At 34.9% G+C, this 14,095-nt stretch overlaps 1 protein-coding gene across 1 annotated transcript; it reads right to left on the bottom strand.

Moving 5' to 3' along the window:
- Nucleotides 1–7,584: 7,584 nt before the first annotated feature.
- LOC144551592 (uncharacterized) lies at nt 7,585–13,784 on the bottom strand. Its single transcript, XM_078299623.1, has 3 exons — nt 13,713–13,784; nt 11,651–13,211; nt 7,585–7,679 (listed from the first exon to the last, which is right to left on the bottom strand). The coding sequence occupies exons 2-3, from the start codon at nt 13,209–13,211 to the stop codon at nt 7,585–7,587; spliced, it is 1,656 nt and encodes a 551-aa protein (XP_078155749.1). The 5' UTR covers nt 13,713–13,784.
- Between the last annotated feature and the right edge of the window lie 311 nt (nt 13,785–14,095).

The following is a 14,095-nucleotide window of genomic DNA, read 5'->3' as shown; positions in this document are numbered from 1 at the left end:
TTTTCTTTTCTTTTCTTTGATTTGACTACAATACTCTGGGAAGATTGGAAGATGTAACAATAAAATGTATGTGTTTTTGATCACACCAGATCAAAATGCCTTTAATTTTAACTACCATTAGCTGGAAGAAAAGAACTATTATACCTTACAATTTTGCAAATCATAAAAATGGAGCAAAATTATTTAATTGCAAGTTTCATATAATTCATACCAGTGATTGGAAGAAGTATGGAGCAAATATAAATCACCAAGCAGCCAGGAATCGAAGTAAAAAAGTTGGCAACGGGGGGAACAAACACGAGAATAAATGCCAACAGAATCGGGAACACCATATGGAAGGCCAGGCTCGAAAAGACATGTTTGAGGAATACCCAACAACCTTGAAGAGACATGCTACTTGAACTACCAGTAGGATACACGGCAGGTTCACTGGCCTGTGAACGTGCTGCTGCTGCTGCTTCTTCGGTGATCATCATCTTGAATCTTTTTTAGATTTCTTTCTTTTCTTGATTTCTCTCCTTCTTCGCTTCTTAATTTGTTGCTTTTAGTTTAATTCTTTTCTGGCAAGTGACAAGCTAGGGAGCAAGGCAGGGGAATTAATTAAGAGGAGGGAAAACACAGAGATGGATATTGTTAATTAATTTTCAGATAGACCGGGTATTGACGTTGTGTGTAAGGATTGCGACACGTGGCTTCATCTTTACTTAATTTGTTAGACTTTGGAGTATGATGAATTGATGATCCTGCTGCATGTATAATTATATATTAATAAATTTGTTAAGTTTACGCATTAATTGGCCTCCATTTTTCCCTTAAGTGCAGGCGTCCATTTAGAGTAAAACGTACTTGTGAGAATTCAAATGTTTTCTTCTACTATCGTTAACACTGGAGATAAATCATAAATCCTTTTATCCACGAATATACATGAAACCTGCTGCTTGGTGGGCTAACTTGCTTTAAGATTTTTTTTTTTTTAAATTGTAAATAGTCGATTCAAATCTTTCATGATATTCATATTTGTGCTTGGAAACCGAATTTTACATTTTTTTTAACTTTTACTATTTTTTTGGAATTTTTGAAAATCAGTGTTTTTATGAATTTTTTTTTATTATTTTTGTATTTAATGAAAAGCTATGATTTTCAAAAATTCTAAGAAATAGTAAAATATTTTCAAAAAATGTAAAATTTGGTCTCTAAGCATATTTTAATATGAAGATTTTGTTGGAATGTTCTAATCGACTATTTAAACTTTGAAACTAAAGATATGACTAGAAAGTAAAATATCTTTTTTAATTCCCAAAGGAAGTTAGGCAATACAGGAACCATTTCATTTTATTTTATTTTATTATCTTTTGCTTAATTAGGCAATTTCTACTCTCTTTTTTTTTCTCAGTTTTACAGTTTTCTTTGGCAAATGTGCTCACCTTGAGTACCTTTAATTTGTAACTTTTGGACACTATGACCAACTCACATTGCTGATTGATCTTGCAATTTATGAAATCTGAGGCTAGACCTCCCTTTTCTTTTCTTTTTTTTTTAAAAAAAAGAAATGTTTCCCAAAGCAAGTTTGTCCATCTCTTATTAGATAATCTCATACAAATTAACAATCTAAATGATATAAACTCAACTCAAAGACCTTCATTATTTTAAGTGCTGGAGAAAACCAAAAAGTAGGTAGCCTCTGTACCAATATACCATTTCAATTGGCATAGACTACATTTTAAGTACAGTACTAATTGGGTCTATATCCATCCATAAGCATTAGATTGCTTCAATACAAAAGAAAACACATGCCAAAAGTGAAGATAATTTTCAGTGAACAAACCTTAATTTACCAACTTCGTTAAGCTTCTTTTGTTGGAAATAATAAATTTAATTAGTGGTGCGTAATATAAAATAGGTAATGTTCACTACTACTGTAAACATAATTATACACGGTTAAAAAAACTAATGACACACGGTCCGCTACTGTATCCATGTACATTGTGTATAAAAATATCAATACATTTTACAAAGTTAGTACTATTTTACACACACACACATGTGTCCTCAATCAATCCAGCTCCTTCAAATAAACTTAATTTTTATAATTTACTTTTGAAGTGTGAGAAATAGAAAATGGGCTTAGACCTTCAAATTGCATGTCTCACAACAAGAATGAGACACTTTTCGTGAGGATAAAAAAAATGACTTTTTACGACGGACTGCTTTCATTGTTCAGCTTTTTTTTTTTGCGACGGACGACTGTCATAAATGCGTTTTTTCCCTTGCAAAAAGTGTCTACTTTGTTGTAGTGTTTCTTCTTTCGTGTATACATGATGGCATGGGTTTTCTCATTGTAATTTTTTACAATACAACTCAATTACTTGAGACGTTGGAAAATACTCGGATTTATCTATACTTCTAGTATGCCAAGGATAAAAAGAAATTTAGTTTGATGATGCTTTTGTAATAACATGCATGTCACTTAGGCTTCACAAAAAGATACGCGCGTGATTCGATTGAGTTTGGTTTGACAAAAGTTAGTAATTAATTTGGTTAGACATTGTTTCGATCGTTCTGAAAAGAATTAAATCATCAACTTGGTTCGAAATTGGTTTGAATTCAAATTCGAACTGGGTTAAGTTCGATTGGATACTCTTCTTTTCAGTTCTGAAACTTGCTTTAATAACGAAACTGGTTCGAATCGATTCGAAACTCGAACTCTTCATTTTAGTTCGAAACCCAGATTCAATTAAATCAATCCAGTTCGGTTCGAAATTGGTTTGAACTCGAGCTCGAACTGTGTTAAGTTCTATTTAGTTTGATTCGTTTGCAGCCTACATGCATGTTAGTACTTTTTAAATATAAAAACCTTCAAATTTTATTTGCTCTCTTAATTAAGATAAACCCGATTCTTCCTTATTTCTTGTTATTATTGGAATTTTCAAATATATTCTTTTTCTCTAATTAATTTGTATATATTCCTATGGGTTTCTATAAATAGGCAGCCGAGAATATTAATAGGTTGTGCTCCTTTGATTAACAGCGTCCTTTCTTCTCATGGCACCTCTTTTAATTTTCAATGACAAATTTACCCTTTACTTAATTAATACCAGTGTTCTAAATAGCGCGCTATAGCGCCGCTATAGCGTTTTTGGAGACCAAACGCTATGCTATGACATTAAAACACGCTATTTGCGCTACAGACGCTATAGCGGTAATAGCGGTCCGCTATAGCGTATAGCGTGTAGCGCAAATAGCGCGTGCTATGCAACATTTGCTGTTTTTTTTTCTTTTCAATTTATATGAGCTTTAAAATAAATAAATGGTGAAGATATTGTTTAATTTTGATGAATATTACATTATATTAAATTCAAGTCCGCTATAATAATTTTTTCATTTTGCTCTTGGTTTTTTTTTAACTGATGATAAATCAAATAAATAATTGCTAAATTATGAAAATTTTAGGGACTAACAAGAATTTCTTCAAGGAATCTGTTTATTTTACTAGAAGTATGATTTTTTTTCTTTTCAATTTCTAGGTTATTTTGAAATTTAAATAGAAAAAAAGATAAATTATGTTATGATGTTGAAGATATTTTAAATAGAAAAAGATCGATAGTTTATGATATTAGTATTACTATAGATATTTTGAGTCGCAATTTGGACTTTGTATTGGTTCAATATGAATATTATAATTTTTTTAATCAATTTGATATTATTTATTGTTCTATGAGACTAAATAATGTTCATATTTAATACAAATATATAATATAATTTTTATAAAAATAAAAAACGCTATTTGGAATAGCTTTCGCTATAGCGTCGCTATTCACTATAGCTTTTTTTGGAGGCTCCCCGCTATGACGCGATAAACGCTATTTAGAACCTTGATTAATACCCTAAATAAATATTCCTAGATTTATTCTTTTGCATATTTGATTCTCTTATTTTAAATTGAACGTAACCATTTTTATCTGGATTGAACCTTAAAATAAACAATAGTGTAAATATTTGAACTGTTATTTATGTCGTTAACATATCGTTATAGCTAATAAAAAGTTTGATTAATATAAATTTAGACAACAAAAATATAATACAAATCTAAAAAAAGTGCCTATTAATATACACTATTGGAAAAAATAGAATCAGTATCGGTTATATACAGATATCAGTATCGGTTCACAACCGATCCTGATGAGGGCGACACAGATACCAAACAAATCTGTATCGGTTCTAATTAACAACCGATGCAGATTAGTACCTATCTGCATCGGTTCTAATTAACAACCGATGCAGATAGGTACTAATCTGCATCGGTTCTAATTAACAACCGATGCAGATAGATTTTGTAAATAGAATTTTTAAAATTCAGGAAAAACTATCAGCATCGGTTCTACTGTACAACCGATACAGATGTATATTTCAAATTATATTTTTTAAATTCAGAAAATAGAGTATCAGCATCGGTTCTGACTGAAAAACCGATACTGATTTGTATTTTAATTAAGAAAATCACTATCAGCATCGGTTCTTAAGTAAGAACCGATGCTGATACTCAATTGAATTTTTAAAAAATATTTTTTATTAAATGGCCAGCTTCCATATTTATTTAGCTGGCCGAAATTTGAAATTATCACAAATCCTAAATTATCAATAAAACACATTCTAAATTAATTTTCAATAAAACACATCCTAAATTAATTATCAATAAAACACATCATAAATTAATTATATATCATACACATCCTAACTTATTACAAAAAATTCATGTTCCTAACTTCCTCTCGTCTTAATTTCTTTCAGCAAGGCTTTGGCCCACATTTGGCGAAAGTCGGCCAAGCGTTGTAACGTATATTTAGCGGGAATATCCTGCATTTTTAGAATTTGTGAAGAGCATATATATACAATTAAATTGTGTATTTTATTATATTTGAAGCAACAATTCTTATTTTTGAAAAATTTATAAATGCATATATACCTTCAATTGCGGAAAAACATCGAGACAGTGGTTTATTATGTCTTGCATGAGCAACATGGTATAATATGCACATTCCCAGCCGGCTGGTTGTTGTGGGCACTACATAACAAGTTTCAAAAAAAAAAATGTTTGTATTACGAGCATACAAATGGCTTATATGTATATTCATTATAATTATATCGCAATATGAATTTTTACCTTGCAATCGTTATGAACTGTTAAAGAAGCACCCATTTCCTTTATGAAGACGCTGTTGAAATATGAAAACATTGAACAATCAGTACTTACGATACATTTTTGAAATGATAATATAATAATAAAATCATTAGTATTCTTAAAAAACGTAAAATTTAGGAAAGACACTTACTCCTCGATAGCAGCACTGATCATCAGCATTCTTTTACCTTTCTTATCGGAATCGTACACGTACAATGCACGTTCTCTTGGCATAAGCACGACCAATATCCAATGATTTCTGCATGTTAGGTTTGTAGCATGTCATATTATTCAATTTATATGAATTGAAAGAAATATAATAAAATTAGAATATATATATATGTAACACTAACATCTGATGGTATGGTATGAAGATTAATCTCTTGTCCTGATTTTCTCGGAGTGCTTTCCCTATGTATTGAAGAACACGTCCTCGGTCATCATTCAACAGGGTGACATTCGTTTGACTGGGGTCCATGAAACCAACCTGCTCATCGGGATATTCCTCCTTGAGGTATTTGTGCCAATACCTACAAAATAAAGACACAAAGGTGATCTCAATTTTGTGAAATTTGAATTACAAGTACTAAACATCTGCAATTATTACAAATATTAACTCACAGCATCCAGATCTGAACAACTGGTACAGTGAGCCACTCCCGTGGAGTAAGCAAGGCCGTATAATCATCTGCAAACACGCATATGGAGTCATATGAACATAAAAGATCAGCTGGGGAATCGATTTCGATTGGGCTGCCATCTAGCTCCGAAAACCGATCACGAATATGCTTGAATGTCTGTCCCAGCTTGTCAAAATTGATACCATCAAATGCCTTGCAGTGACTCGTTACTTTCGGACCTCCAGGAATAATCATTTCTTTGCGTGGTTCCTGCAAAATTTCATAATAAATTGAAGTAAAATCCAAAATCATCTATAACTCTATCACATAGATACTAATTCGGAAGTATAAGAACTTGTAATAATAATATACCTCAGCTGAACCTATCGCTATCATGGACATCGGCCATGCAGTGAAACTGCCGAGGGCATCCTTTAGGGTTTCCTGCTCGCCATTTGGTACAGGTAATGGGTGATTTATGAAGTCCGCATCGAAAATACCATCCACCATCACTCTTGCATGGTCGAGCGGCATCGGTCTGCCGTGAATTGTTCCACCGGGTGCAACTGGAACATGAATTGTCCCCACGGCTACTGTAACAGTGTTCCCATTGACAGCTGCCTGGAGTTTGCAGCTTATTTCTGCCTCCTGTTCAGATATATGTATTTACTCGAATAAACTAAAACGTATGAACAGTACAACATGTAATGGAAAATAAATGGTGAAATTTGAATTTGCATTACCTCAGTATACCCGGAAAGATCTGCAATTGGTTTGACTGACTGGCTGCTGCTCTGAAGGACTGTTGGGGTAAACGTCTGAACTTGTTGGCCCATTGACTGCTGAACCAAAAGTGCAAGTTGAGACTTCATTTCTTCCCTCATTTTTGCTTCTAGTCTCACCTCTATTTCTCTTACTTTGTCCTCCATTTCTTCCCTCAGTTCTTCCCTCATTTTTGCTTCGGAACTCGAGGGAGCGCGTCTCCTCCTTATTGAGCTCTTCTCATATGTTTTCCTGATAGGTACCAAACCTCCCACTCCTCTCACCCTCCCAGGATGTTCCGGATTTGGCAGAGATTTTCCGAGAACATCGTCGTATCGTTCGACGGCCAACAAGCCTTTTTTCAGAGCCGCCTCTTGTTCTTCCTGGAATGACAACATGTTATAAACTAATAAATTAACGTAGAGGTTTCAATGAATGACAATATCTAAAATTCTTACAATAAACTAATAAAGTAAAGTAGAGTTTTCAATGAATGACAATATCTAAAATTCTTACAATCTTCTCGATGACCGGTACGTATGTTTCTGGATAAAAGCGTTCCTTGGTCTCCTTATCGAGCTTTTGTCTTCCTAGTCTCCAGGTGACGTGCCTATGCTCAATCGACATATCAAGGACCTCTTCTGGTTTCAATGCACTTGTTGAGCCTTGGGAAGACGGATCACTAGATGCTTTCTCGTCTGCAATCGTCTGCATAGCATCTGTAAGCCTACTCCGAAAACCCTCGCTCATGTAACCTCTAGATCCTAAGAAATGCGGATACTCGTTTTTGGCCTGATTCTCCTTTCCAATTTTGCTAGCAGTCTACAATTAATATGTCAAGACAATCATTGTAGGCCTTAATTATAAGAGTATTTGAATTCTTACTTAGAGATAAGGTAGGTGATCCGCAGAAATAAACATACCTCAAACTCCTTCGTCTCTCGATACTTGACAAATACCTCCCAGTCTTTTTCTTCCATATTTTGCTTGGCAAAATCGGGAGTCTCACCCGCGCGCCACACTTTAGTCATCTCGGTTCGCCACCTCCGGTGATAAGTAGCCATCTTCTGATAATAATAGTTCCTCACTTTTTCTTCCTCTTTTATACCCCATCTCAGCTGCCAAACAAATAGAAATCAAAATTTAGAGTTAGTTAATATCAAATGAAAGCTTGTGAACTTAGTACTACGTTATTTACCTTCAGTGTTTCCCATATTTTCAGCTTGTTCTCTTCTGGAACATCTTTCCACAATACGAAACTTATAGGAATATTCATTCTCACCAATATACCGAATTCCGTTGGAAAAGACGTTGTATCCGTAGTAACAACCGGCCTGTGAAACTTGTCAAGTTCCAGCTCTTTCCCTTTCTCGTTAAACTTCTCCTTAATTGCATTAGGCCCTCTTCCTCGTTTCTTAGCCGAGGCTGTCTGACTATTGCTTTCCATATCTGAATTTGCAAGTCCAAATAAATCCAAGTCCAAATAAATTCAAAGTCCAAATAAATCCAGACTAACTTCAAACCAATTCAAATTAAATCAACAAATAAATCCAAACCAATAATGTACCAACAATTACTAACAACATTTATTTTGGTACCAACAATTATAATCTATCAAATTTCTAACAATTTGGTACCCTAATCTATTAAATTGGTACCCTAATTAATAGATTAAATTGGTACCCTAATCTATTAAATTGGTACCCTAATCTCAAATTGGTACCTCTTAAATTGGTACCCTAATCTATTAAATTTCTCAAATTGGTACCTCTTAAATTGGTACCCTAATCTATTAAATTGGTACCCGAATTATTTCTAAACAATTTCTAAACAATTCTTAATTTCTAAACAATCTCACAATTTGTATATGAACCCCTAAACTTTTAAAATTTCGCAAAATGGACCCTGTTAGTTCAAATCTGGTATAACACTCAAAATCGCACTTCTAAAATTTTGCATAATGGTCCCTGTTAGTTCAAAGTTTGGTATACACACAAAATCAGCACATTCATACCCTAATAAATCGAATTTATAGAAGAAGACTAACCCGAGATTGAGAGGGAGAGACGGAGCCGAATGTAGGCGGAGCACCGGCTAGGTCACGGTTTTGATTGGTCGATCACGGCTAGGTCACGGAGGAGGAGAGGGAACACTATCAGCAGTGTGGAGAGGGAGCGCGGCAAGGCGGAGCACGGCGGCTTGGAGAGGGTTTTGAGTTTTTGAGTGTTTATGTGTGTTGAGTGTTTTGAAAACTTAGAAGAAATTTAGAAATATAGAGGCGCCGGTTGGGGAGGGAAGGCTATCAGCATCGGTTCCTAGCTTAAGAACCGATGCTAATAGAAATCAAAATCGGTTCTTAAGCTAGGAACCGATGCTGATAGTGATATATATTTAAAAAAATGTGGATTACTATCAGCATCGGTTCCTAGCTTAGGAACCGATGCTGATAATGCTTTTTGAATGTGTATGTCATTTTAAATATAAAAAAAATGATGTTTATGTGTTATTTTATATTTTTGTATTTTAAAATTTTAAAAAAAGAATTTTTATGTGTTCTTTTATATTTATGAATGTGTATGTTATTTTAAAATATTAAAAAAAGGAAGTTTATGTGTTATTTTATATTTTTGTATTTTAAAATTTAAAAAAAAGGATTTTTATGTGTTATTTTATATTTTTGAATATGTATGTCATTTTAAATATAAAAAAAAAATGTTTATGTGTTATTTTTTATTTTTGTATTTTATTTGTTTTTTTAAAATATAAAAAAACATGTTTATGTGTTATCAGCATCGGTTCTTCAGCTAGGAACGGATGCTGATAGTGTTATATATTTAAAATTGTGCGGATTACTATCAGCATCGGTTCTTAAGTTAGGAACCGATGCTGATAGTGCTATTTATTTAAAATTGTGCTTTTTATTTATGATGGTGTATGTTATTTTAAAATTTTAAAAAAATGATGTTTATGTGTGTGTTATTAGTTTAAAAATTATGATAGTACATAAGCTATTTTAAAAATTACTTATAATATAAAATAAAATAAGCTACTAAAATAATAACATTAAAAATTTAAAAATAAGCTAATAAATTACATATAACATGAAAAAAAATAAGCTACAAGAAGTGTTGAAGAATAACTTGCATGTTTCTCATCGTCGGGTGTTTCAATGCATTCTGAAAAAAAAAACTGGTACCTTTTTTGTCAGCAATATTAAAAATTATTAACTCACATTTTTATATTTTTTGACATACCAATATTAAATGTATGACATACCAATATTATGACTTGCCAATGGAAACTTCTTCAACCCATTCTCCTTCATCATGATCGATGCGCATATGACCTGTTTCATTATCCTCAGCGCCCGGTAGAGATGCCATGCCAGTAGAAAACGGTGGTATCTCATCAAAATGATCGTACGCTTCTTCGTCTTCCACATTATCAATCCCGATTATACGTCTTTTACCAGAGAGGACAACATGTCTTGAATGATCGGCGGGATCAGTTACGTAGAACACTTGCGTGGCTTGTCTTGCAAGTATAAATGGATCATCCTTATATCCAGCTTTACTGAAATCCACCAGAATAAAACCATCTTCATCAATTTTAACCCCCCTACGGTTATCGACCCATTTACACATAAATAACGGGATATTAAATCTTATGTAATCGAGCTCCCAAATTTCTTCAATAAACCCGTAATATGACATCGATGCATGCGATGGTCCGGCACCTTTAGGATCTGACAAATCACTCGAAACAGCTACTAACGTCACTCCACTGTTTTGCACGGTACTCTTTGCATCTTGATTTCTTGTGTAAAATGTGTACCCGTTGATGTCATATCCTTGGAAGGTCCTCACGACATGAACTGGACCAAGAGCCAACAATTTGACAATTTCTTTAATGTTTTCTCCCTCCGGAGCTTGCATGACTCTACGTGTAAACCATCTTTCAAAAGTTTTATTGTGTTCGCCGATTAACCACTTGTTAGATTTCTTAGGATTCTGTTGCCGCAAGAGAGTCATATGCTCGTCCCAAAAAGGATGAACGTCAGTGAGGTGTTGCAAAACATGAAAATGTGCTAGTGACATTGTTGTACTATCAGGCACGAATAATTTCGCACCGATTGTTCCTACCCCGTGAAGTCTACCCTCGTGCCGAGATTTAGGGATGCCGATGGCTTTGACATCATCCATATAATTAGTACAAAACTCAATAACCTCTTCGGCAGTGTAAGCTCTTACAATGCTGCCCTCAGGCCGATATCGGTTCCTGACATATCCCTTTAACAATCCCATGTATCTCTCGAACGGATACATGTACCGCAAGAAAACAGGTCCACACATCTTAATTTCTCTAATTAGGTGAACGATTAAATGAACCATGATGTCAAAAAAAGACGGCGGAAAATACATTTCAAGATGACAAAGAGTGACAACAACCTCCTTCTGCAGAGCATCTAGCGTATCAGGATCATTTACTTTGCAACAGATGGCGTTAAAGAAAAAGCAAAGCTTCGTAATGGTCTGCCTAACACACTTTGGCAATATGCCCCGAATTGCAACAGGAAGAAGCTGTGTCATTAAAACATGACAGTCGTGAGACTTCATTCCTGTCAATTTTAAATCATCCAGTGAAACTAGGTTTTTAAAATTCGAAGAATATCCAGATGGAACTTTGACACCATGAAGGCATTCCAGTAAGCTTTTTTTCTCTGCTTTCGATAGCGTATGCATTGCGGGTTTTAGATATGTACAAGTTTTTCCTTTTTCTCTTTCCTTCTCTGCTGGTTGTAGATCTGGCCTTATGTTCAAGAATTGCATGTCTTTCCGAGCATTGATACCGTCCTTAGTTTTACCCGGAATATTCAATAATGTTCCAACTATGCTATCACACACGTTTTTAACCACATGCATCACATCGAGACAGTGTCGAACCTCTAAGTGCTCCCAGTATGGTAAATCCCAGAATATTGACCTCTTCTTCCAACATATTTTCGGAGCCCCTTTCTTTCTCACCACCTTCTTTTTAAATTTACCTAATTGAACTTTCAAATCTTTTACTCGCGAATAAACTTGCTTACCGGTCAACGGGTAATTTGCTCTGGTATTCTCGGTCTTTCCATTGAATTCTTTTTTTCTCTTTTGGTGTGCGTGGTTGGCAGGAAGAAATCTACGATGACCCATGTACACATTTTTAGAGGAGTTGGGTAGCCACACATCGACTGTATCATCCAGGCAAACAGGGCACGCTTTCTCTCCTTTGACACTATAACCCGACAAATTTCCATAAGCCGGAAAATCATTAATGGTGCAGAAAAGCATGGCCCGTAAAGTGAATTTCTCCTTGCTGTATGCATCATACATTTGCACTCCGGGTTGCCATAATTCTTTTAAATCCTCAATCAATGGCGCTAGATATACATCTATGTCGTTCCCGGGCTGTTTGGGTCCTGATATGAGCAAGGTCAACATGATGTATTTGCGCTTCATACATAACCAAGGCGGAAGATTATAAATGCACAATAAAACCGGCCAACTGCTATGCTTGCTGCTCATGCTACTGTGCGGATTTATTCCATCTGCACTCAGCCCAAGCTTTAGATTTCTAGGGTCACGTCCGAATTCAGAAAACTCTCTGTCAATATTCCTCCACTGGGGAGAATCAGCGGGGTGCCGTAATTTCCCGTCTTTCTTCCGGTTTTCGGCATGCCAACGCAGTAATTTTGCATCTTTAGCATTTGAGAACAAACGTTTGAATCTCGGTTTTACGGGGAGGTACCACAATGCTTTTGCAGGAGGTCCTTTATTCGGTTTACAATCATCACTTTTATCACTGGCAATCTGCTTTGGTTTGTAACGTGATGCACCACATTTTGGACACTCGTGAAGGTCTTCATACTCATTTCGATATAATATACAATCATTTGGGCACGCGTGTATTCTTTGAACTCCCAAATCAACTGGGCACAATATTTTCTTCGCTTCGTAAATATTGGGTGGTATCTCGTTTCCTTCCGGAAGCATTTCTTTTAAAGTTTGTAATAGCTCAGTAAAACTTCTATCACTCCAACCGTTAGATTCTTTAAGGTTATACAATTTTAATACACCTTTCAATTTTGAAAATTTAGAACAACCAGGATACAATTCCTTATTAGAATCTTCGTACAAATTCTCAAACAAACAATACTGCTTATCATTATCAAAATCCTCTTCTATATCACGTAACATTTGATCAAAATTATCACATTTATCTACCACTATATCATCATTTTCTTCGGTATGATACTCCTGTTGCTCAGTACGAGTACCTACGTCGGTTTCCAATCCCCGTAAGTCATTCCCCTCATCCCCAACGGTATGGTATTCCTGATGCTCAGTACCAGTACCTATGTCGGTTGGAAAACTCTCACCATGCCATATCCAACACTTATATCCTTGCTTGAATCCACGACGGATTAAATGGCTCCTCACTTGGTTCGAGTTGGAAAATTTTTGACCATTGTTACAATCACGACAAGGACACGACATCATTGTACTCCCCTTATTCGCCATATCTTCCATAGCAACTCTGATAAATTCCTCGACACCTGTCGTATATTCATCCGATAGACGTGATGCTTCGTACATCCAACTGCGGTCCATCTGCAATTATAGTAGAACACAATTAATTTAGAACAAGCTTGGGGTACTAAATTATATTCACAGTAAGGCTTACATGGGGCCTGGTTACCATCCTATCCCACTCTTTGAATACTTCGTCTCAGTAGTGACCACTTGGTAGTCGTGTTTTAGTATTTAAGAAAATTTCGGCAGCATTTCCCCTTAGTTCCCCGAGTATTCGGGGAACTAATAAGGAGAAATGCTGCCGAAATTTTCTTAAATACTAAAACACGACTAACAAGTGGTCACATCCTAATTGAGACAAAGTATTCAAAGAGCAGTCCCAAAACGGGGACTATTCAAAATTAATCCCTAATGGATTAATTTTGAACGGGTATCATGACTTAAAGGCATTAATCATGCGGTTTTGGCTCTCAAGACAATACTCTAGCTACATACTTACTACAAATCTATTTAGTCTAGCTATCGAAATACACATTTATGCACAAAACTAATTAAACATGAGTTTTATGTGGTACTTACAACTTTTTTAGATGCCGTACCGAGTGAGATGAAGATCGCTGCACCAAATCTCTCAATAATAGCCAAACTACAAAATTAAACCATCGGAACCTAAATAAGAGATGTATATATATATAACATGGACTTAACTACGATGCTATATATGGGTTGCATAGAGGCCTCCCGTGCTACGGCTCAATATTTGAGTTTTCAAAATACTCACGGTCGATCCGAACCGTTTATCTTGTTATCCGTATTAATATGTGTTTGGAGACCAAATTTTACATTTTTTGGAAATTTTTAACTATTTTTTTAGATTTATTGAAAATCGTTGTTTTTCATACAAATCTGGACCATAAAAAAGTAGTAAACAATTTCCAAAAAATGTCAAATTTGGTCTCCAA

This window comes from Carex rostrata, chromosome 3 (assembly GCF_964058835.1).
Source record: "Carex rostrata chromosome 3, lpCarRost1.2, whole genome shotgun sequence".
NCBI lineage: Eukaryota > Viridiplantae > Streptophyta > Magnoliopsida > Poales > Cyperaceae > Carex > Carex rostrata.
This window is presented reverse-complemented; position numbering and strand designations above follow the sequence as displayed.